This window comes from Bos indicus, chromosome 15 (genome assembly GCF_029378745.1).
Source record: "Bos indicus isolate NIAB-ARS_2022 breed Sahiwal x Tharparkar chromosome 15, NIAB-ARS_B.indTharparkar_mat_pri_1.0, whole genome shotgun sequence".
NCBI lineage: Eukaryota > Metazoa > Chordata > Mammalia > Artiodactyla > Bovidae > Bos > Bos indicus.
In genome coordinates, this window is record NC_091774.1 from 30,355,045 (window position 1) to 30,375,889 (window position 20,845).

General features: G+C 50.9%; 1 protein-coding gene and 1 long non-coding RNA gene across 2 annotated transcripts in view; one reads left to right on the forward strand and one right to left on the reverse strand.

Moving 5' to 3' along the window:
• Positions 1 to 20,845, forward strand: part of LOC109569439 (uncharacterized) — a 101,942-nt gene that overhangs the window by 32,935 nt on the left and 48,162 nt on the right. The gene's annotated exons all lie outside the window — the stretch shown is intronic.
• Positions 4,559 to 10,424, reverse strand: THY1 (Thy-1 cell surface antigen). Its single transcript, XM_019974793.2, has 4 exons — positions 10,188 to 10,424; positions 7,395 to 7,455; positions 6,571 to 6,906; positions 4,559 to 5,822 (listed from the first exon to the last, which is right to left on the reverse strand). The coding sequence occupies exons 2-4, from the start codon at positions 7,429 to 7,431 to the stop codon at positions 5,710 to 5,712; spliced, it is 486 nt and encodes a 161-aa protein (XP_019830352.1). The 5' UTR covers positions 7,432 to 7,455; positions 10,188 to 10,424; the 3' UTR covers positions 4,559 to 5,709.

A 20,845-nucleotide genomic window follows, 5' to 3' on the forward strand; every position in this document is an offset into this window, starting at 1 on the left:
AGGAAGGATGCTAAAGCTGAAACTCCAGTACTTTGGCCACTTCATGCGAAGAGTTGACTCATTGGAAAAGACTCTGATGCTGGGAGGGATTGGAGGCAGGAGGAGAAGGGGACGACAGAGGATGAGATGGCTGGATGGCATCACTGACTCGATGGACATGAGTCTGAGTGAACTCCCGGAGTTGGTGATGGACAGGGAGGCCTGGCGTGCCTCGATTCATGGGGTCGCAAAGAGTCGGACACGACTGAGCGACTGAACTGAACTGAACTGAATTGACACAGTTAAGACTCTAAAATGCATTTTACAAATGTAAGTGCTCACATAAACACAACAAAAAGTTCCCTTGTTTGGAAAAATTTCCATGCACAGAGGAGTTTGGCAGGCTACGGTCAATGGGGTCAGAGAGTCAGGCGTGACTGAGTGACTGAACACACATACATAGAAATTATACTCATTACTTTGTGTTAATGTTCCATTGGACAGAACTTAGCCATATGTGCACATCTTGCTACAAGGGAGCTGGGAAATGTAGTCTTTATTCTGATCAAATGTAGTCTTTATTCTAGTTCAAATTTGTGGGTTCTACTGCTGAGAAAGAAGAGGAGAATGAGTGTTGGGAAACCACTACGCAGTCTGTCACAGCTTTGCTGCCTCCTAGCAACAATCGCTGTGTTGAAATAAAACACTGACTTCCTACTGGGCTGTAGATTCCTTCAGCCAGGGGCTGTGTCTTTACCTCTTAGCACAGCTAGGTACTTAACATTTGTTGTACAAATAAATGTTCCAGTGCTACCATCTGATTTTATTTTTTATTTTATCTTTGGCTGCGCTGCGAAGCTTGCAGGATCTTAGTTCCCTGCAGTGGGAGGCGTGGAGTCCACTGGACCACCAGGGAGTTTCCCCCATCTTATTTTGGAAATCAGAGGAGTGAGGCATTGAAGGGTGGAATGACTAGGATCTTGTAGCCCAGGTTTCCACTAAATACCAGAAGCTGTTTGAATGACCTCCTCTGACCATGCCCACTGCCAGCCACTCCCACCTCTGCTACTGGGCCAGGCCGGCCACCAGTGCCCTTCCAGGGTGGAGCCACACTTGGCCTCTGCAGAACTCTCCCGATGGTCCTACTCGGCCCACTCCAGCCTGTGCCCATTTCCGTACCTTCCCTGTCCCTAGGTCTTCCCTTTGCCCGGGCAAAGATGCCTCCCAAGAGTCTTTTTTTTTTTTCTGCTGTGCTGGGTTTTTGCTGCTGTGTGCAGTGGGCTTTCTCTAGTTGCGGTGAACGAGGGCTACTCTGTAGTTGCTATGGGTGAACTTCTCATCTGGGTGGCTTCTCTTGTTGCAGAACACAGGCTCTAGGCCGCAGTAGTTGCAGCTCCAGGGCTCTAGAGCACAGGCTCAATAGTTGTGGTGCACAGGCTTAGTTGCCCCTCATCATGTGGAATCTTCCCAGACCAGGGATTGAACCCCAGTCCCCTGCATTGGCAGGCAGATTCTCTTACCACTGAGCCACCAGGGAAATCCTTCTGGGAATCTTCACAGGACACGATCCTCCCAAGCGGTGGGCATATTTGGGCCCTGAGAGCCCTGGGCAGAAGGCAGTCCCACCTTTGTCCCGAATCCTTGCTGGATTAGCAGGAGGGAGGACCTTTGTCGCGCTTTGCCAGAACTCAGGACTTCAGCCCCACAGATTCCTTAATGATAGATGAGAAAGTGGTTGACTCCTAACCTGGGACTTGCTTCCTTCACATGTAAAGACAAACCTGCTCATCACAACATGGGAGCTGCAGACACAGGACAGGAACATCATGCTGGTGGCGGTGGGCAGAGGGGTGGGGTGGTTGGAGGACGCATGTCATGGGTCCCCTGGATGCCGGGTACATTTATTGGTTGGCCAGAGAGAGTCCCTGAGTCTCCCCACAGTGATCCCCTTGCCCTTCCTAAGGGAGCCCCTGGGTGTTGTGAAGACCCTCACACCAGATGTTCAGATGTTCCTTTGTCTCAGTGATGGAGGTGTGGAGAGGAGCTTCTCTCTGTTTCCATTGAGCAAGCATTCTGTGCCCTAAGGGAGGGACCTAGATGGCAGAGGGGGGCATGGGGGAGGGGTGAGGAGGAGTGGGAAGGGGCTTGGTGGGCTGAGTTCTGGGCATTTGTGCAGGAACCAGGGACGGCTGGGCCCCAGCCCTCTTTTCTTTTCCCCCCAAATTTTAAACTTTTAATTTTGTATTGGGGTATAACCTAGATAGCATATTGAAAAGCAGAGAGATTACTTTGCCAACAAATGTCCGTCTAGTCAAAGCTATGGTTTTCCCAGTGGTCATGTATGGATGTGAGAGTTGGACTGTGAAGAAAGATGAGTGCCCAAGAATTGATGCTTTTGAACTATGGTGTTGGAGAAGACTCTTGCGAGTCCCTTGGACTGCAAGGAGATCCAATCAGTCCATCCTAAAGGAGATCAGTCCTGGTATTCATTGGAAGGACTGATGCTAAAGCTGAAACTCCAATACTTTGGCCACCTCATGTGAAGAGTTGCCTCACTGGAAAAGACCCTAATGCTGGGAGGGATTGGGGGCAGGGGGAGAAGGGGACAACAGAGGATGAGATGGCTGGATGGCATCACCGACTCGATGGACATGAGTTTGAGTGAACTCCGGGAGTTGGTGATGGACAGGGAGGCCTGGCGTGCTGCAATTCATGGGGTCGCAAAGAGTCGGACACGACTGAGTGACTGAACTGAACTGAACTGAACTGATAGCCGATTAACAATGTTGTGGTAGTTTCAGGTGGACAGTGAAGGGACTTAGCCATACGTATGCCTGTACCTGTTCTCCCCCAAAGCCCCCTCCCATCCAGGCTGCCACATAACACTGAGCAGAGTTCCATACAACAGGTCCTTGTTGGTTATCCATTTAAAATACAGCAGTGTGTACACGACCTTCCCAAAGTCCCTAACTACCCCTCTTTGTTATTAGCCAAGTCCCCGTGGACGTGTCGCAGCACCCTCAGGCTCTCCTGCCTTGACCCGAGAGGAGCTGACTGCCATCATGGCCTGCCTCTGAGAGCCCGCCGCAGCCCTGGCCCACAGTCTTTCCCAGTCAGCTTGTTCTGTGAGGCCTGACAGCTCTGACTTTTGTCTTTGAGCCCCTTCTCAGGCCCAGGCCTGTTCCTCTCTTCTCCGTCTTTGCCTTCTGGGAGCCTCTGGACCCCAGGTGGCCTCTGTATCTTCTGAAGCTAACCCCACTCACTGTGGGCCTTGGGCTCTCCTCCTCCCCCTCCACACCACGGCGGTAGGGGGACCCTTGATGGGGTGGGGCACTAAACTCTTGAGGGGGACAGTGCCAGGGTGACAAAGACCCCACAGGGGGCTCACGCAGGTGCCAGGGTCTCATGGCTTCTCACAGTCAAGGCTGCATGGCTGGCTTCCCAGTTCCTTCCAACTTGAACTCTTATTACCCCGAGTGTAGCATTTTAATTCCCTTCCCTGGTAAAGGCTCTTTTGGCTCAGTGGTAAAGACTCTGCTTGCCAATGCAGGAGACCTGGGTTCGATCCCTGGGTTGAGAAGATCCCCTGGAGAAGGGAATGGCAACCCACTCCAGTATTCTTGTTGGGGGAATCCCATGGATGGAAGAGACTGGCAGGCTACAGTCCATGGGATTGTAAGAGTCGGACAAGACTTAGGGACGAAACCACCACCAAGCAAAGCAAAAGGGACCTGTGCCCAGGCTGGGTGCCCTGTACTGAATGTCTGACAGCCCACGTGGGGGATGGGTGGGCCCCTGTTTTTGGCGACACAGTTTCTTTTCCTTGGGGGCTTCTCTTGCTCTCTTCCAGCCTGGCCACTAGGGGCTTGGGAGTAGAATTTAGATCCTAGGCCTTTAAGCAAAAGCTCAGAAAAATCATCCTACCCAGCACTAAATCTCAGATGAGTCAGATTCTGGGTAGTCACCACTCTCCTCCCCCAGATCCCCTGGCAAAGCCTGGAAGGATGTCTGGGAGCTGTGTCACTCTGCCAGCCACTGGGACCCAGAGCCACCCTGTGGTGCTGTTCTAGCCCTTGGTGCCAGGGGGCGCTTGTTGGCATTCTGCTCAGTGATTTTAGGGGAGGGAGCCCGGGATGGGCCTGTGTTGTCTCCCCACCCCAGTGCTATGGTCAAGCTGGACTTAAGAGATGCTTGTCCTCACACCTTGATGGATGTGGGTAGCTCCCACGTAGCAGATATAACCTCATCTGAGAACAACCCCATCTGAGAAGGCAGACTCCACACCTTGGTGCTTGTTAGCCTATCCTGGAACCAGCGGCATGTGCCTTGGCCCAAACCATGTTATGGGCAGGTGAGTCTGCAGAGAGGAAATAATATTCCTTTATTTGGGCAAACGTGTGGTGTTATAATGGTTGAGAAGCCAGGCGTGCAGTGGTCCACCCCTGGAGGCAGAGAGGAGAGGAAGGGCTGCTGAAGGCAGGAAGGGGGGCACAGGAGGCAGGGGGTTGGACCTCTTGGCTAAGGGAGTGGGAGGCCGGCCTGGAGAGAGGAGCAAAGCAGAGACCCACAGGAGGGCAGATTCCAGAGGCTTGGTTTTATTGTACAGTATTCTTTTTCCTCAACGAGATGCCATAAGCTGTGCTGGCACTACACACGGTCACGAGATATGGCAGAGCCGCCGGGTGGGGAGCTGGGTGCTGGGAAAAGCCATCGCTTGAGACAGGTCCCACTCGTGGGTCTCACCCCATGGCCTGCCTCAGGCCCCCCCGGAGGTCCCTGAGAAGGCAGGCCTAAGGGGCAGGGGGCTGTCAGAAGGCTCAGGCACTGCTGGGGGAGAGGGGAAGAGCCTCCCGGAGAAACACTGGGGCCAAACTCCATGGGTCTCCATCAGGGCCTCCACCAGGCCTGACTTTACTGCCTCCAGGTCCGAGTTCTGGAAGCGCATAGGACCTTGGGATAAGCCCGGGAGCAGGCTTGTCCTCCTCTGCCACCTTCCCAGCTGCTGGTCGGGCCAGTGAGAGACACTGGGCTCCCAGCTGTGGCTTCCTCTGTGGTGGGGGAGGGTGATGCACCCTCCACCCGCCTCCAACCCATCAGCAGTGCTTCCCGCACAATCGGCATCGTCACTGGCCCAGACCCCGGGGCCAGGGCCCCTCGGCAGGGTAAGAAGATGGCATTCTTCTGTGGCAGAAAGTGCTCGTGGTGACGCTCGGAATTCCCCCCACGTGATGGGCCAGGCTTGGCGGTGCCCCCACATCCGGGGCCTTCAGGCACCGCCCTGCCTGCTCGGACCAGACACACCCTCCCCCTCCACGTGCAGGGCTCTCCCAGGCCTCAGGTCCCCGCGGGCAAGGATGACGCCCTTCAGAGACTGATACCCCTCCATCCTTCCACCCCTCCCATCCCCTCACTCGCCATCAGGTCTCTAACCCTGGCTTTCCCGTTCACAAACTCCCCAAGAAAAGGAAGGATAAGCCCTAAATATAAACCAGACGGAAGCAGCTCTGGAATAAAGAGTACAAGTAGCCAGTGGCGGGCAGAGGGGGTGTGAGGTGGTATTGGCAGAGGTGAGGGAATGGCATGCAGCACTGGAATTCCTTAGGAGGGGAGGGTCCCCATTGCTCCCCAAGGTGTGTGAGGGGTTGTGGGGAAGGGGGTTAGCCGACTCGGAGAAGCAGGATCTCTGGACTGGGCCTTGTGGCTTCCTGTGTCCTCCGTGGGCCCAACCCGTCACAAGGAGATGAAGTCCATGGCCTGCAGCAGAGGCAGGGACAGCAGCAGCAGCAGCAGCCACGAGGTGTTCTGGATCAGCAGGCTTATGCCCCCACACCTGACCAGTTTATCTGTGGTGAGAGAATGGGGCAGACAGGAAGGGCGGGAATGGAGAGGAGCCAGGATCAGGGCAAGGTGCTTTCCCTTGGGGAGGCTGGTGCCATGATGTCTTGGCTGCAACCATGGCCAACCTGGTTGAACCAACCATCTTTCCCATTTGCAGGTTCCTGAGCCCTTGAAGGGCTTCCCTGGTGGCTCAGATGGTAAAGAATCTGCCTGCAATGCAGGAGACCCAGGTTGGATCCCTGGGTCGGGTAGATCCCCTGGAGAAGGGAATGGCAACCCACTCCAGTATTCTTGTCTGGAGAATTTCATGGACAGAGGAGCCCAGTGGGCTACAGTCCATGAGGTCACAAGAGTCGGACACGACTGAGTGACTAACACCTTCATCCTTTTTTCCTTTCCTGAGCCCTTGAACACGTATTATCACAAGAAAACTGTGGGTGAGGTAGCTAGAGCCATCCTGTTTTCCAGGTAGGGAGAAGGAGGTTAGGGGAGGCCGAGTGATTTGCCCACAGTCATAGGGGAAGCATCCATCACACTACTCCACCTGTCTGACTGTCCGCTTAGCCCTTCCCCCATGCAGGCTGGGGGTAGCAATTCCCTGGGCACAGGTGGCAGGAGGGGACAAGGGGAAGAGGTTACGGGGCCACTCTCCTCTGCGGCCCAGCCAAGAGGCTTGCCTGGTGTCCCAGCCGGCCCGCTCCTCCCCAGCTTGCCTCTGCCCACTTACTTGATCTTGCAGGGGGCTTGCCTCACCTCTCAACACAGAGACATCCTTATTGGAGACGGAGGGATTCGGGCCAGAGAGGCGGAGTTCACACGTGTAGATCCCCTCATCCTTGGTGGTGAAGTTGGACAGGTAGAGGACCTTGAGGTTGTACTTGCTGAAGAATTTGGTTCGGGAGCTGTATTCTGGCCTAGTGACCCCATTGGAGCCAGAGAGCACCCACTTCTTTGTGTCACGGGTCAGGCTGAACTCATACTGAATGGGCGTGGTAGTGGTATTCTCATGATGGCAGTCTAGACGAAGGCTCTGGTTCACCAGGCAGGCTGTCAGGCTGGTCACCTTCTGCCCACGGGCCACCTGTAAGACTGGCACCAGCAGTGCCCCCCTCCAAGTTGGGGAAGGACCTATAGAGCAGGGGGCTTCCCACTCACATTCACAGCAGAGAAAGGCCTGACCAGGGAGGGCACAAGGGTCTGTTGTTGAGCACCTCTCCCTGCCCAAGCGGTCCCTGAGGGCCAGTGTACCTTCCCTTCTGCAGACTCCAGCCCATCTCCCTCTGTTCTAGTCCTGGGGTCCCGCCAGTGTGTTCTAGGGGCAGGAGATCTTGATGCTACATCTTGGTCTGCATTTGCAGATCCCAACTCAGTATGGGGCAGGCTTAGTGAACTGTGTTTCCAGAAATGGTCCCAGGTAGTCAGAAAACTAACTAGGTTGCTCAGCTGTCTTAGGGATAAAAGAAGCCCTCTCTCCCTTAGTCAACTCCGCTTTCTGATTTCTTGAGGAAGAAGCTAGCTTTTCTGAAAAGAAAGCAGCCAGGGAGCTTGGAATCCCAGCCCTACCCCTTGCCCGATACCTGTTAGCAGGAGGGCGATGCCGATGGTAGGGTTCATGGTGCCGAGAGCTCAGTCCTGGATCTGGGGTGGAACAAGATGGGAATCAGCCAGGAGGTAGGGCAGGTGTCCCCAGACTTACTGCCAGGGCTGGGGGCCCTCGGGAGACATCCCATAATGGCCATCCCAGCCCCTCTCTATAGCCCTCTCCCCTCCCCACCTCTCAGTGAATGTGACACTGCCACTCAGCTCTTCCCTGTCAGGGAACACACCCTTCTGTGGTGTGTGTGTATGTGAACATTTACTAGCTGGGTGGCTTTGAATAAGTGGCTTTAACTTGATCATTTCCAAGGCAGGGACCTCCTACTTTTTTTATTGTAAAATTTGCAGAAACACAATTTATCTTAACCATACATATTAAAAGAAAAAAATGGCTGCATCAGGCAGCATGAAGTCTTAACCGCTGGACCACCAGGGAAGTCCCTGTTAATCATTTTTAAGTGTACAATTCAGATGTGTTAAGTTCATCTACCCTGTAGTGCAGCCAATCTCCAGAACCCTTTGTTGAGGAAATTAAAATGGAGGAAGTCTTGTTCAGGCTTCAGAAGCAGGAGAGCAGGCCTCTGACCTGCCTGGACACTGCCCAGATTCTGTGCCTGCCTGCAAGCACAGCTAGTCAGGTGGTGCGTTAGTCAAGAAAAAAGAAAAAAGAGCGGGTCTTGGAATTCTTGAACCCCTGAAGGTCTGGCCAATCCCCCAGGGTCTAATGAAATCCTATGACTCATAAGGTGAAACAAACAGCATTGTAAAAGGGTTAAATAAGTCAAACCAGAAGAGCATTTCTGCATGCAAACAAATGATGCTATCACTGTAAGGCCTGGGATTATAAGCAGGAACCCCCCAAACTGCAATTTGAAGTCTCACCCGCTAAGTGGACGCACAGCCTGGGACATTTTTCCAACTGGGACTCCAGACTGCTGTTATTTGGGACTTCCCAGTGCTGTTTAAGTCTGGATGTTGGTCGGCCCAATTTGGTGATGTATGTGCTGTTACTTTACTTTTTCTATTTCTCTTTTAGTGATTATATATAAATAAGCCTCTATTAAATATTGAAATTGTTTATTTGTGTATTTATTTTTGGTTTCTTTTGTTAAGGATCCTTCCAACCTGAAATGAAAATTCAGCAAAACACCTTTTCATCTTGCAAAAACCAGAACTCTCTACCCATGAAACAAAACCTTCTCATTCAGGGCCTTCCTATTTCTTGTTCTGAAGAAACTCCCCAGTGCCCAAACAGTTCCTGGCATATAACAGATGCCTGAAAGATACTGAATGAACGTGGCTTTAGATACCCACCAGGTTGTGATGGGCTTAGTGAAAATGACAAACATCTAGCACTGTTCAAGAGTGAGTGATCCACAAGCGTTCATCTCTGACCGACTGGGGATGATGGTTGGGTGGTCGGTCATGTGTGTCTGGGGCCCCACTTGGCACACAGCTAAACGTGTCTCAGGCTGTGTGTGAGGAAGGTGACAGTGGTCTCCTATTGCATGTGTTCTCTGCATCGGAACCAAGACGTTTTCTATTGTTCAGCTCTCTGGGCAGGATTCCTGGACCTGCAATTTTCCAGTCCGGCTTCTGGTAGCCTCTCTGACTTGGCTCTCTGCCCCATCTTTTTTTGCAGTCTGGGCTCAATCAGCATCCTGGCCAGGCAACAGAGCGGGTAGCCTAGCCTGTCCGCAGCAGCGCTCGCCTGGGAGAGGCCACAGGAGGGCCGTGCCCCGGTGCTAGCGCTCCCGTGCGCAGGGCGCGCAGCTAGCCGTGTTCAGGTCCCCGGCGCCCTGCCCAGTGCGGGGAGGGAGGGGCGAGGCTGGGGTCCCTGGGCGCCTGCGCTGCAGTCAGTTCCCTTTCAGACCCCCGCCGAAAGGGACCCGGAGGTGCTGTTGGGGAAGAAAGGGGCGGGGGCAACATCTGGTTTTGATTAGCAGACACCGAGTTACAGAGGCGGGTGGCGAGCTTGGGATCTAGAGAGGAAGGGGGGAGGCGGCTAGAACTAGAAAGGAAGCAATGGGGCTGGAGCTGGAAGGGGATGCAGAGCGGAAGGGTGGGGTGGACGCTATAGGGGAGGCACCGTCTGTTAGCGTTTCCCTGGCCTTGTGTCCCCGCAGCTCAGAACCCGGAGAAGCTTTGCGCTGCCTCCCGCTCTAGCCCTCATTCGACTAACCCCACCCTTATTTCGTTTCCCTATTACAAGCCTTTCCTTTCCCAATTGAGGTCCCCCTTCCCCCTCGCTTATCCTTTTCCGGTTGTCGCCTCCCCTGTCTGCCGGCCTTTCTCCCAGTCCGCCCCCCCCCGCCCCCGCACACCCCCCACCCGTGTCGGCCCCGCGGCACTGCGGTTTCGCGTTCCTTGGATGCCCGGCACCAAGCCCGCCGCGAGGTCGCAGGGCAGAGACTGCCTTCAGCTTTTGGTCCTCCGTTCCCTTAGTCTCAAGCATCACCACCCCCCGCCCCCCGCCTTTACGATCTGGGTTTGGGTACTTCTGGGTGGAGAGCAGAACCCAAGCCTGTCCTTGCCGCCCTCCTCCCGGTTCTCCTCCAGCACTCCAGTCCCAGGTAAACGTCTCCCAGCGGGCGAAAGGTGCGCCGCGGCTCCCGCCCCTGCCTTGCAAGCAGGCCCCTCTCCAAGCACTGCGCAGCTCCTCCCCAGGGCGCCCTCGGTCCGTTTTCCGAAGCCTCGGGTCGGGAGGGCTTGCTTGAGCGCCAGAGACCTATCTATCCCTGCGCCCCGGGTCCCGCCCTGGCTCCAGCTCCCACCTGGCCTCCGGTCCTCCGCCGCTGCAGCAGCCCGCAGACGCGCCGCCGCCTCCAGTTGCTGCACCGTGCCCCGCGCCCGCAGTTTTCACCAGGGGTGGGAGAGGGGGAGCGGGGAGGGCCCGGGGGCTCGTCCAATCAGAGGCTGAGCGGCAGCGAAAAAGGGTGGTGGAGGGAGGAGGAGGCGGCCCGAGACAGACGTGAAAGAGGGGACTTCTGCAGCAAAAGGGGGCCGCCATCCTGTGGTCGGCTGGCCTGGTCTGGGAGGGCGGGGTTCTGGACCCTGGAGATCGGGCTGGGTTCGCTCAGGGAACGCCAGCCGCCTCCCGGAGCCCCGCCAAGACCGCTCCCCTTTTAAGGCTTTAAACCTTTCTTTTGACCTAGGTTTCGGAAGCCTGCGCGAAAACCGAGGGGGTAAGGAATGGTGGATGGAAGCCAGCTGCTGGGCCCCCTTAGGCAGCGCCCCCGCCTCCTCGTTTCCGTTTCAGCTAGGACTCATCTCCGCGGGAGCAGCCAGTGAGAGGTTTTTGGTGTTGGAATATTCCAGGTTTTCTCCAAAGGAAGATAGTGGGGTGTTTTTCCACATGACAACAGCCCTTAAGGGAAGCACTTGGTCTTTCCTGGTCCCCAGCCGTGCCCCAACTCTTCACCCAGCCTAGAACACCCATCTCTTAAGAGGCTTTCTGCTCTGTAGCACTGTGTCCCTCAACTCCGGGGCTGGCACTTCTTGGTGCAGACAGCTAGAAGTTTCTTCTCGATTTCATGTTCTCCTCTTACCCCTCACACCCACCCAAGTCCCTAAGCGCTGTGTGCTTGGTCTTCAGACAAGAGAAGGTGTGCTGCCCTTTACAAAACACTCTGCTTGGCCTGTTCCATCCATGGCCACAATCTGCTGGGATCATCTCATCCCACATCCATTTCATGGCTAAGAGGTGGAGAGATGGCCAGTTGACATGGGCTGTGGAGCCCCAAGTCTTTGGTGCTGTATATTCCACTGCTGCATCTCAGCCCAGAGGAAGGGGAAATTCTGCAACTGTGGGAAGGGAGAGGAGACAGGACCAGTAGAAAGAATAGCAGATACCACGCTTTTAATCATCTGGGGCATCTGTCCTTGCTCCATTAATTTGAAGTCACCAGAAGCCCTTGGACCTTTTTTTTTTTAATAGCCAGTGCTGATGACTTGTGTCTCCAATTTTTTTTTTTTTGGAACAAAGGTTTATTTGATTAATTTGCCTCCTTGTGGCCTCTTTGTGAATTCTGGTTGGGACATCCTGTGGGCTGACCCTGCCGCCCCCCTGCCCCCCCCCCCATTCTAATTATTCACAGAGATCAGTGTTGGCACCTTCTCTGCAGTTTCCATTACTGTAATGGTACTGTTGGAAGCCATCCCTGGGCTAGCAAGTGGGAGATTCACTTCCTTCTCCCTCCCTTGGAGGTTAGGTGGCCTCCCAGCACTTAGAGTGATGGAACTTTCTAACTGGAACAAGCCTCACAGATGGTCCAATCCACGGAGCCTTGGCTCTGGTAAATAGCAGGAGCTCCTGGAGCACTTTATGAGAAATGTAGCTGCTCCTGCCCACCCGGGATTTCCCTAGCCTAGTAGTAGGGCTGCCCGAGTCTACATTTCACAGGCTCCCAGGACCTGGGAACTGCAGACCATCCCTTTTCATAGATGAGATGAGCTGGCTTCTCATTGTCTGGAGGGTAATTTTTAAAAAAGTATTTATGGATTTAATGTTGGCTGCTCTTTGTTGCTGCGCACAGGCTTTCTCTGGTTGTGGTGTGTGGGCTTCTCATTGCGATGGTCTCCCTTGTTGTGGAGCACCGGCTCTAGAGACGGAGGGCTTCAGTAGTTCCAGCACGTGAGCTCAGTAGTTGCAGCTTGAGGGCTTCAGAGTGCAGGCTCAGTAGTTGTGGTGCGCAGGCTTAGTTGCTCCGTGGCATGTGGAACCTGGAGTCTTCCGGGACCAGGGGTTGAGCCAGTGTCCTCTGCATTGCAAGGCAGATTCTTAACCGTTGGAGCACCAGGAGAGCCCTGGAGGGTAATTTTTAAGTCCCTGGATGTCCTGCCCCTGGCGGCGGACCTCCACCACCACCTCATCTTTCCCATTCTTCCTGCTGCTTTCTGGACATGCTAGCCTCCTCCTTGGCACTCCACTCTGTCTTCTTTCCTGCTCACCAGCTTTCTGGTTCTCAATGCAAGGATCTTTCCTATCAAAACACAGTTGCTTTAGTTGCTTTTGCTTCAGCCTAACCCGGCTTCTACCCCCATGGGGTTGGAGATGGTTCTTTTTCCCTTTGGGCAACACATGAGGATACCCACAGGCCCCTTAACAACAGACCCTGGATGCTCTGTTTCCCACTCTATGGCCCAGTCGCTGAGTGTTACTGGATGGAAGGCCTGGCTGTGCTATTTTGATAAGGTTTCAAGGACCTGGCCTATTTTCTGGGTCCCCAAGCACTTTACTTCAGGAAGGGGAGGGGAGTGTGGCAACAGTGTGTCTGCTAAACCAAGGTGTCTGACTGGATGGAGTGAATGGCTCAGATGATCCATTTAGGGGCTGGGATGGAACACAGGGTCCTGATGGGGAGGAGATTTAAAAACTCCCATTTTCTAATGGCACAGGATAGGAGTGCTGAAAGCAGGAAGGAAGGGTTTATCCCCTCAAGGCAAGATTTCCCGACTTACTGTGGCTGCCCTGCGGGTCCCTTAGGTCTTTCTTCTCCCATCACCTCTGGGTGCCCCATCTGGAGATACATGGAGTAATGCTTCTCTCAAAATGCACCTTCCTTTAGGCTAACAAAGGGTCTACCAGCCATTCTCTCTATTTCCTGATTTCATCCGATTGTCTTTATAAAATCACAAAGGTGGCAGAAGCCATCTCATCATTTTGTAGCTGGAAAATGAGGCCCCAAAAGGATAATGATCTGTCAAAGGTCAGACAAATATTTTGAAACACAGCCAAGACAAGCTAGACTGCAGATCTTCTGACTCCAGGTACAGTGTGCTCCACTCCTTCCAGGGTGGGTCTTCAGCCTTCTGCTGGACTGACTTCACTGTCATCCCAGATGACATGGAAAGAACAAGGAGGTTGTGGAGTACTCTGAACATACCTGTCAGGCTGCTACATTGTTTTGATCGCCTCCCCTTCACTCTGTTGATAAGGCAGAATTCCCAGATTCCTATCCTAGGGTTTTGGAGATGGTCAAACACGTGGAACCTGTTGACTTAACAAAATAGTCACAAGCTAAAAGTTAAGAGTTCGGTTTTATTTGGTGAGAATTTTTAGGACTTCAAGCACGGGAGACAGCATCACAAGTGACCCTGAGAGAACTGCTCGGAAGAGGCGAGGGGAGGAGCCAGGTTATAGAGAAGCTTGGCAGGCAGTCTGAACATCAAAAGATTATTGTTAATTAAAGAAAATCAGAATTCCCAAGTTAAGGAATTTAGCGCTTTTCTGTGTATGGGAAGGCGCAAGAGTCTGGGCTTACTCACTGAAATTATTGCTTTCAGGTGCATCCCAGCTATCTGGGGCCAGTATCCTGTGTTTTCACGTCCTGAGCATCCTTTCCCAGGGCCCACCATAGGGGGTGGCTGTAGTCTGACGGCAGCTAGATGGCAGGTATTCTTTTCCTTCCTGAGTGCCCTTAGGGCTCACTAGCTCACCTTGGAGGGCTGTGATGGCTGATGACTGAGGGGCTTCCCAGGTAAAGAAGTGGTAGTGGTAATGAAGCCATCTGCCAATGCAGGAGCTACAGGAGCTGCAGGAGACGCAGGCTCAGTCCCTGGTTGGGAAGATCCCCTGGAGGAGGAAATGGCAACCCACTCCAGTATTCTTGACTGGATAATCCCATGAACCGAGAAGCCTGGTGGGCTATAGTTCATGGGGTGGTAGAGAGTCAGACATGACTGAGCATGCATGAATTTGATATCCTTGTTTACTGATATGGCAAAAATAGTCCATGTCTGACCCTGACACTGTACGGATGTGATTGACTAATGAACAGCAGTTTATTAGTCACCTGTACTGACAGCCCAGAGAAAGACACCACATGCCAGGCCCTGCCACTCAGGAGCTGCACTCGAATAGTAAACAAACAGGAGCTCTGGGAGGCTTTGTGGTATCCAAAGGGTGGAATGCTCATTTCCCACAGGAGGATATGATTGGCTGGTTTGAATAATTCTGTGGACTGGCAGGGAACTGAAGGCTGGTTCTCAGGGATAAGAAGGAAAAAAGATGGTTAATTGACTAGAGGAACTTATCAACAGAAGCTAATAACTGGGAAATAGAATTTGTGGTTAGATCACTTGAGCCCCCCACAATTTGATCAGATATCAAGACAACACATACTGTTGAGTCCTAATTTTGGTCTAATTGAGGCTACACACTGGCCCTTCCTTGGGATGGTCTGTACTCTTGTTCTAAGCTTATACCTTTCTACTTTTTTGAACCAGTGGTGGCAGATGGTGTGTTTTTAATGTCCCTTCTAGGCACAAAAATAAAAGTGGTAATTTTCTGTTGCTCCTCAAACTTCTTTGGAAATATGACTAGTCTATGAAATTAAAAAGTCTTGGAACTGCTTGACACTCTTCTGCCTCTCCTAATCTCTAGTTGAGGTCCACTCCCAGAGTGAGGTTACGCCCTGAAAAACTGACTGCCATGTTTGGTTGGAGAGCATGACAAAAAAGGGAAGTTTCTCTTAGAATGCAGGGCAGAGGTCCAAGCACCGATGAAGATCACATTTTCAACATTTAAGACCCTTGAATGTTTGATCAAATAATTAATAGTAATGTGTATCTTTTTGCCAATTTTTCTAAATGTCCTTTGGACATCTAATAACAATGTATAAGATACAAAATTTTAAATATATTTGTGTAGGATATAAAATAATATAAATTAATATAAATGTAAATCTATTATATTTAAATTATTAATGACATCATTCAAGATGCTCCTATTCTTATTTTTTCTGCACTTGATAAAATATTCTCAGAGAAATGTTAATATGTTTCACTATGATTATATATTTTTTCTTTTCCCTTATATTTCTTCTGATTTTTACTGTATGTATCTTTGTTTCTTTATTGTTAGGTATCCAATAGTTTATGATATCTATCTTCTTTGTGAATTGTACCCTTTATTATCAAAAATACTCATATTTATTTCATTAAAAAAAAAACAAAAAAACATATTCAAATGTTAATAGCAATATTCATAGTTTCCAAAAAGTGGAAACAACAGAAAAGTCCATGAACTGATGAATGAATAAACAAAATGTGTGAAATTAATCAAATAATTAAAAGACATTATTGCTCTAGGCACAATGTTTAAGGCACAGGGCTAGACCCTGGGAATACAAAGATCAATAGAGCACAGTCTCTGCCTTGGAAGGGTTGTCCAAGTGGGGATATGTAAATGGTAAATAGATAATTAGAAAGCAATAGGGGAAAAGCATGGTAGATTCTTACATTACTGACCTTCAGTGAATCATCCATCCTGATTTCCTTGCCTCCTTGTGATCCCCTTCTTCACTGACTCTGGACTTGGCATGTGTCTGCTTTGGCCAATGGGCTATCAGCAAATGTGATGCAAGCAGAAGCTTCACAAGTGTTTGTATGTTGGGACTTGCCTTCTTGGAATTCAGTTGCCACAAGAGAAAGTTTGAGCAAGCACATGGAGAACCAAGGTGCCTCAGTTTATATCAAAAACCATTTGGGATAAGCTAGCCCCAAGTTGACCTGCCACATGCTCACAAACACATGTGTAACCCTAACTGATGCCACCAAGAACGTCAGTAGTAGTAGAGGACAGACTGTGGTACATTTGCTCAGTTGATGGCTCCCCAGGGAGTCATACCTCTTCCATATTGATTCTGAGCTCAGCCACATGACAGGTTTTGGCCAATGGGATCTGAACAGATGTGATTCAGGCAGAGACTTCATGAGGGCTTGCCTCTTGGAATTTAGCTGCCATGTGAAGAAGCCCAGGCTAGCCACATGGAGAGACCTGAACTCAAATGCTCTAGCTAACAGCCCCCGTGAATTGCTAGGCACTGAGTGAGTCATTCTAGGATCATCCAACTCCTAGGCCACCTGTAAACTGACTGCAAATGCAAGTCTGTATGGAGCACAGATGAGCTGTCCCTGCTGACCCCTGACCAAACTGCTGATACCCAGAATTGTTATTGCCTTTAGTTACTACTCTGAGTGGTTTGTTACACAGCCACATATAACAAATACACCAGGTGAAGAGAAGAAAGGGCATTTAAGATCGAGGAGAGGGGATAAACAAAGGCATAGACTCAAAGCAAAGTGGATGTGGGAAGATACAGATAGTGTGGGGTTGCCTGTGCCAGGCAACTGGAGGAAAGGTGGCAGTCAACATGGATTGCTCTAAAAATGGCTAAACTAAAAAAAATAGTCACAACCTGAAAGTTGAGAGTTGTGTTTAAGCTGTGGGAAGTTTTAGGACTTCAAGCCCGGAGGCAGCATTTCAGGTAGCCCTGAAAAACTGCTTCAGGGAGGTGGGGAAGGAGTCAGGTTTTAAAGACATTTACAGCAAAGGGGGCAGATAGTGTGAACACCAGAGATTACTGTTAATTAAGGAAAACCAGATATCTCCAGAAATTAGCGCTCTTCTCTCCAGTAGTCATGTATGGATGTGAGAGTTGGACCATAAAGAAGGTTGAGCACCGAAGAATTGATGCTTTTGACTTGTGGTGCTGGAGAAGACTCTCGAGAGTCCCTTGGACAGCAAGGAGATCAAACCAGTCAATCCTAAAAGAAATCAACCCTGAGTATTCATTGGAAGGACTGATACTGAAGCTCTAATATTTTAGCCACTTGATGTGAAGAGCCGACTCATTGGAAAAGACCCTGATGCTGGAAAAGATTGAGGGGAGGAGGAGAAGGAAGTGACAGAGGGTGAGATGGTCGGATGGTATCACTGACTCAATGGACATGAGTTTGAGCAAACTCTGGGAGATAGTGAAGGACAGGGAAGCCTGGCGTGCTGCAGTCCATGGGGTCACAAAGAGTCAGACATGACTTAGCAACTGAACAACAAGGAAAATCAGTTATCTCTAGGAATTTAGCGCTCTTCTATGTATGGGAAGATGCAAGCGTCTGAGCTGACTAAACTCATCTGTTTCATATGCATCTCAGCTATCTGGGGCTAGCATCCTGCATTTTCATATCCACCCTCGCCCCTCCCATTTGTAGGGAATGGTGGCAGATATATCGCAGGCATTGTTCTCTGGGGGGCACTCCCGGTTCAGAAATTCACATTTGGAGGGCCGGAATCTCGGATGGCTCTGACATTCTTGTTTATAGATATGGCAGGAGATATTCCATTTCACAAAAAGGTGGTATGGGTGTTTAGAGAAGTAGAAGGGATCTTACTGCTGGTGTGGGTGACACAGGAAATGGTATGTAAAAAATTAGGAAAGAATTTCACTGTCTGGGTTGCTTTGGCCAGGTTCAGGTCTTGCATGAAACATAAAAAGGCAGTGAAATGGCTATGCTTGTGCATATCCAACAGCAAGCCTGGGGAAAACCAGCCACTACTGTGGGGCCTGAGCTCTTTAGAGCCCTGAAATGGCACCAGATGGTTTTAGTGTGATAGACACTTCCTTGAGGGCCCGTCTGTGTCTTATTCACTGCTATATCTCGAGGGCCCCCAGGTCCTAGCACAAAATAGATCTCAGTAAATATTTTTGAGTGAATATGAAAAGAAATAAGAGGGACTTCCCTGGTGGTCCAGTGTTTAAGAACCAGCCCGCCAGCGCAGGGTACATGAGTTCGATCCCTGATCTGGGAAGATCCCACATGCCATGGGGCAACTAAGCCTACCAGTCACAGCTACTGAAGCCTGCGTGCCTAGAACCCATGCTGTGAAACAAGAGAAACCACCGCAATGAGAAGCCTGGTCACTGCAACCAGAGAATAGCCCCAGCTCTTCACAACTACAGAAAAGCCCACGTGTAGCAACAAAGACCCAGCACAGCCAGCCAAAAAATAAAATAAATACAGTTAAAAGAAAAAGAAATAAAAGCAATCAAGTATTGTTGGTGCTGTTTATCGGGCAAAAAAGGAGGAAAGTCCCAGGAGGGTTTGGGAGAAAGTAGTGGTTGTTTCTCTGGAAAGAAGAAGAAGGGCATTTCTGACAGAAATAAATGCATGGAGGCCTTAACAGTGTCTGGGAAACTAAACTTTCTGAAGTTCCGTGTAGTTCGAGCATGGAGTGGGCGGAGTGATGGTGCCTGAGGTGTGGCGGGGGAGAGAGAAGAAGCCAGATGACAGGAGACTGGATTTATAAGGCTAAAGGTTTTAGGCTTTATCCTGTTAGCAGTGGGGAGCCATGGCAGGCTCTGAGGCCAGGGAGAAGTTTGATGAGACTTGGATTCAGGAGAGAGGAGTGGAAACTGAAGTGATGGTGTGGGATTGGAAGGATGCACAAGAATGGATGCAACTCAAATGGGAGCATAGGAGTTGGGTTGAGGGGGACGAGGGCCTGAAATGGGGCAGGAGCTGTGGGGATAGATGGGCAACGTGGGACGGATGAAGGAGACACACATGGGAGAAGTCACAGGACCTGGGCACTTCGTAGATGTGTTTGAGGTCTGACAAGAACTACCAGTGGTGTGGTTGCTCTGAAAGAAGAGATCAAGCAACTCTGGGGCAAAAGGTCCTTTAAAAAATTATTTATTTTTAATTGGAGGATAATTGCTTCACAGTGCTGTGTTGGTTTGTGCCATACATCAACATGAATCAGCCATAAGGTGTGCATATGTCCCCTCCTTCTTAAACCTCTCTCCCACCTCCCACCCCTCTAGGTTTTTACAGAGTACCAGGTTGGGCTGCCTGCATCAGACAGCATATTCCCACTGGCTATTCATTTGACATAGTCTGAGTGAACTCTGGGAGTTGGTGATGGACAGGGAGGCCTGGCGTGCTGCAATTTATGGGGTCGCAGAGAGTCAGACACGACTGAGTGACTGAACTGAACTGAATGTGTATGTTTCACTGTTACTCTGTCAATTCATCCTTCCTTCTCCTTCCCCAGTTGTGTGCACAAGTCAATTCTCCCTGTATGGGTCTCTGTTGCTGCCCTGCAAATAGTTTCATCAGTACCATTTTTTTTAGCTTCCATATGTATGTGTTAATATGTGATATTTGTTTTTCTCTTTTGAGGCAAAAGATCTTGAGTTCAGTGTCAGCCCTGTTGGGTCTGAAATCCTGTGGATAAGCAGCGGAGAGGTCCAGGCTAGGGCTGAGGAGCATGGTCTGAGTAGAGGGCAGATATTTGGTAGGTGTTGGAAAATAGGGTGTGATGAGCACCCAGGGGGCATTGCAGGCCTAGCAGAATACAGAACTCAGGACAGGACCTGAAGGAGCACTGGTGTTTAAGCCACAGAGCAATGTGAGAAGGAGTGTCAGAAGAATGGGAGAGCCAGGAGAGAGCCACACCCCAGAAATGGGCAAGAGGTCAGTGGTGCAAGTAAAGACTGAAAGGTATTCAAGAGATTTAGCAACAGGAAGGTCACTTGGGGAGAACAGTTCTAAAAGCTGGTGGAAGCTGAGGTCTGAGGTCGTTGTTTAAAAATATAGGTTTTATTGTTAGGCGTGGAAGGCCAGCCATGAGGGGCTGACTACCACTGAAAAGGCAGTTGGCCATAGTCATAGATTGTGAGAGGACTGCACACCACTCACAGAGGCAGGGGTGGTGGGGAGCCCACTGGGAAATACTGGCACTAGTCAGGAAGCAGAGGAAAAGGGGAAACTGTGGGCAAGAGTTTTTCTTGCGGTTTCTGTGGGAAGGACTAGATGAGGCAAGATTAACAGGTTTAGGGTTGGCTAGTTTGAATCATCTCAGTGGGCACTCTGGGGCACAAGGGTGTTTCCAGTTGGCTCGCACCTGGCTGTGAGATGATGAAGCCAGATGGCTATTGATCTGGAGTGTGAGAGACTGATGTAGGAGATGGTTGAGGGTGTGGGCACCCTCAAATCTGATTGGTTAATTGAATTAGCTTGGTTGATTAGATTGGTTGATTGAAGTGGTTGTTTTATATTTGAAAGGTGCACTGTTGCATGAATGGTTTACTACCTCCAGGAATTGGCGGACCATGGGAGGAGCAGTCACCCCAGATAGCTAAGCATCAGAATACAGAAAGTAAAATGCATGGTTAATATAGTGATGGGTTGGGCAGTGAGTCAGAAAGACTGAGGATGTAAACCTTGTATGTGAGGGGCTACCGGGGCTCCCTCTTCTCTCAACGGTGGTTGGAAGTGGTGAGGTGGGTTGCTGGTTTCCAAAGCAGAGGGCTGTAGTCCCCCAGGAAGGTCAGGACCTGCCCACTTGTGGGATCCTGCTCATGCCCATCTCCTGGGCAGCAGCGCCTGGCAGAGATGTTTGAGAGCATGGGATATGGGATTACCTGGACCTTCAGGCTCAGTCTCGGGGGTTTTGTCTTGGCTGACCTCAGTTTGCTCAAAGTTGGGGCAGGCCCAGAAAGGGCTGTCTGAGAGGTGAGAATAGCCCCTGCTGAGTCCTGACTCAGTCTCTCCAGTAAAGGGAAATCGAATTAGCAGTTTTTTGGCAGGTACTGCTGTGCCTAGGGATAAACAAGACTCATCCTTGTGGAATGTGAGCAGAGTTAGC

Coding starts and splice junctions, on each gene's coding strand:
- THY1 (XM_019974793.2), bottom strand. CDS start 7,431: ATGAACCCTACCATCGGCATCGCCCTCCTGCTAACAG. Junction 6,907..7,394: donor CATCGCCCTCCTGCTAACAG/GTATCGGGCAAG, acceptor TGCTGGTGCCAG/TCTTACAGGTGGCCCGTGGG. Junction 5,823..6,570: donor GGATGTCTCTGTGTTGAGAG/GTGAGGCAAGCC, acceptor CTCTCACCACAG/ATAAACTGGTCAGGTGTGGG.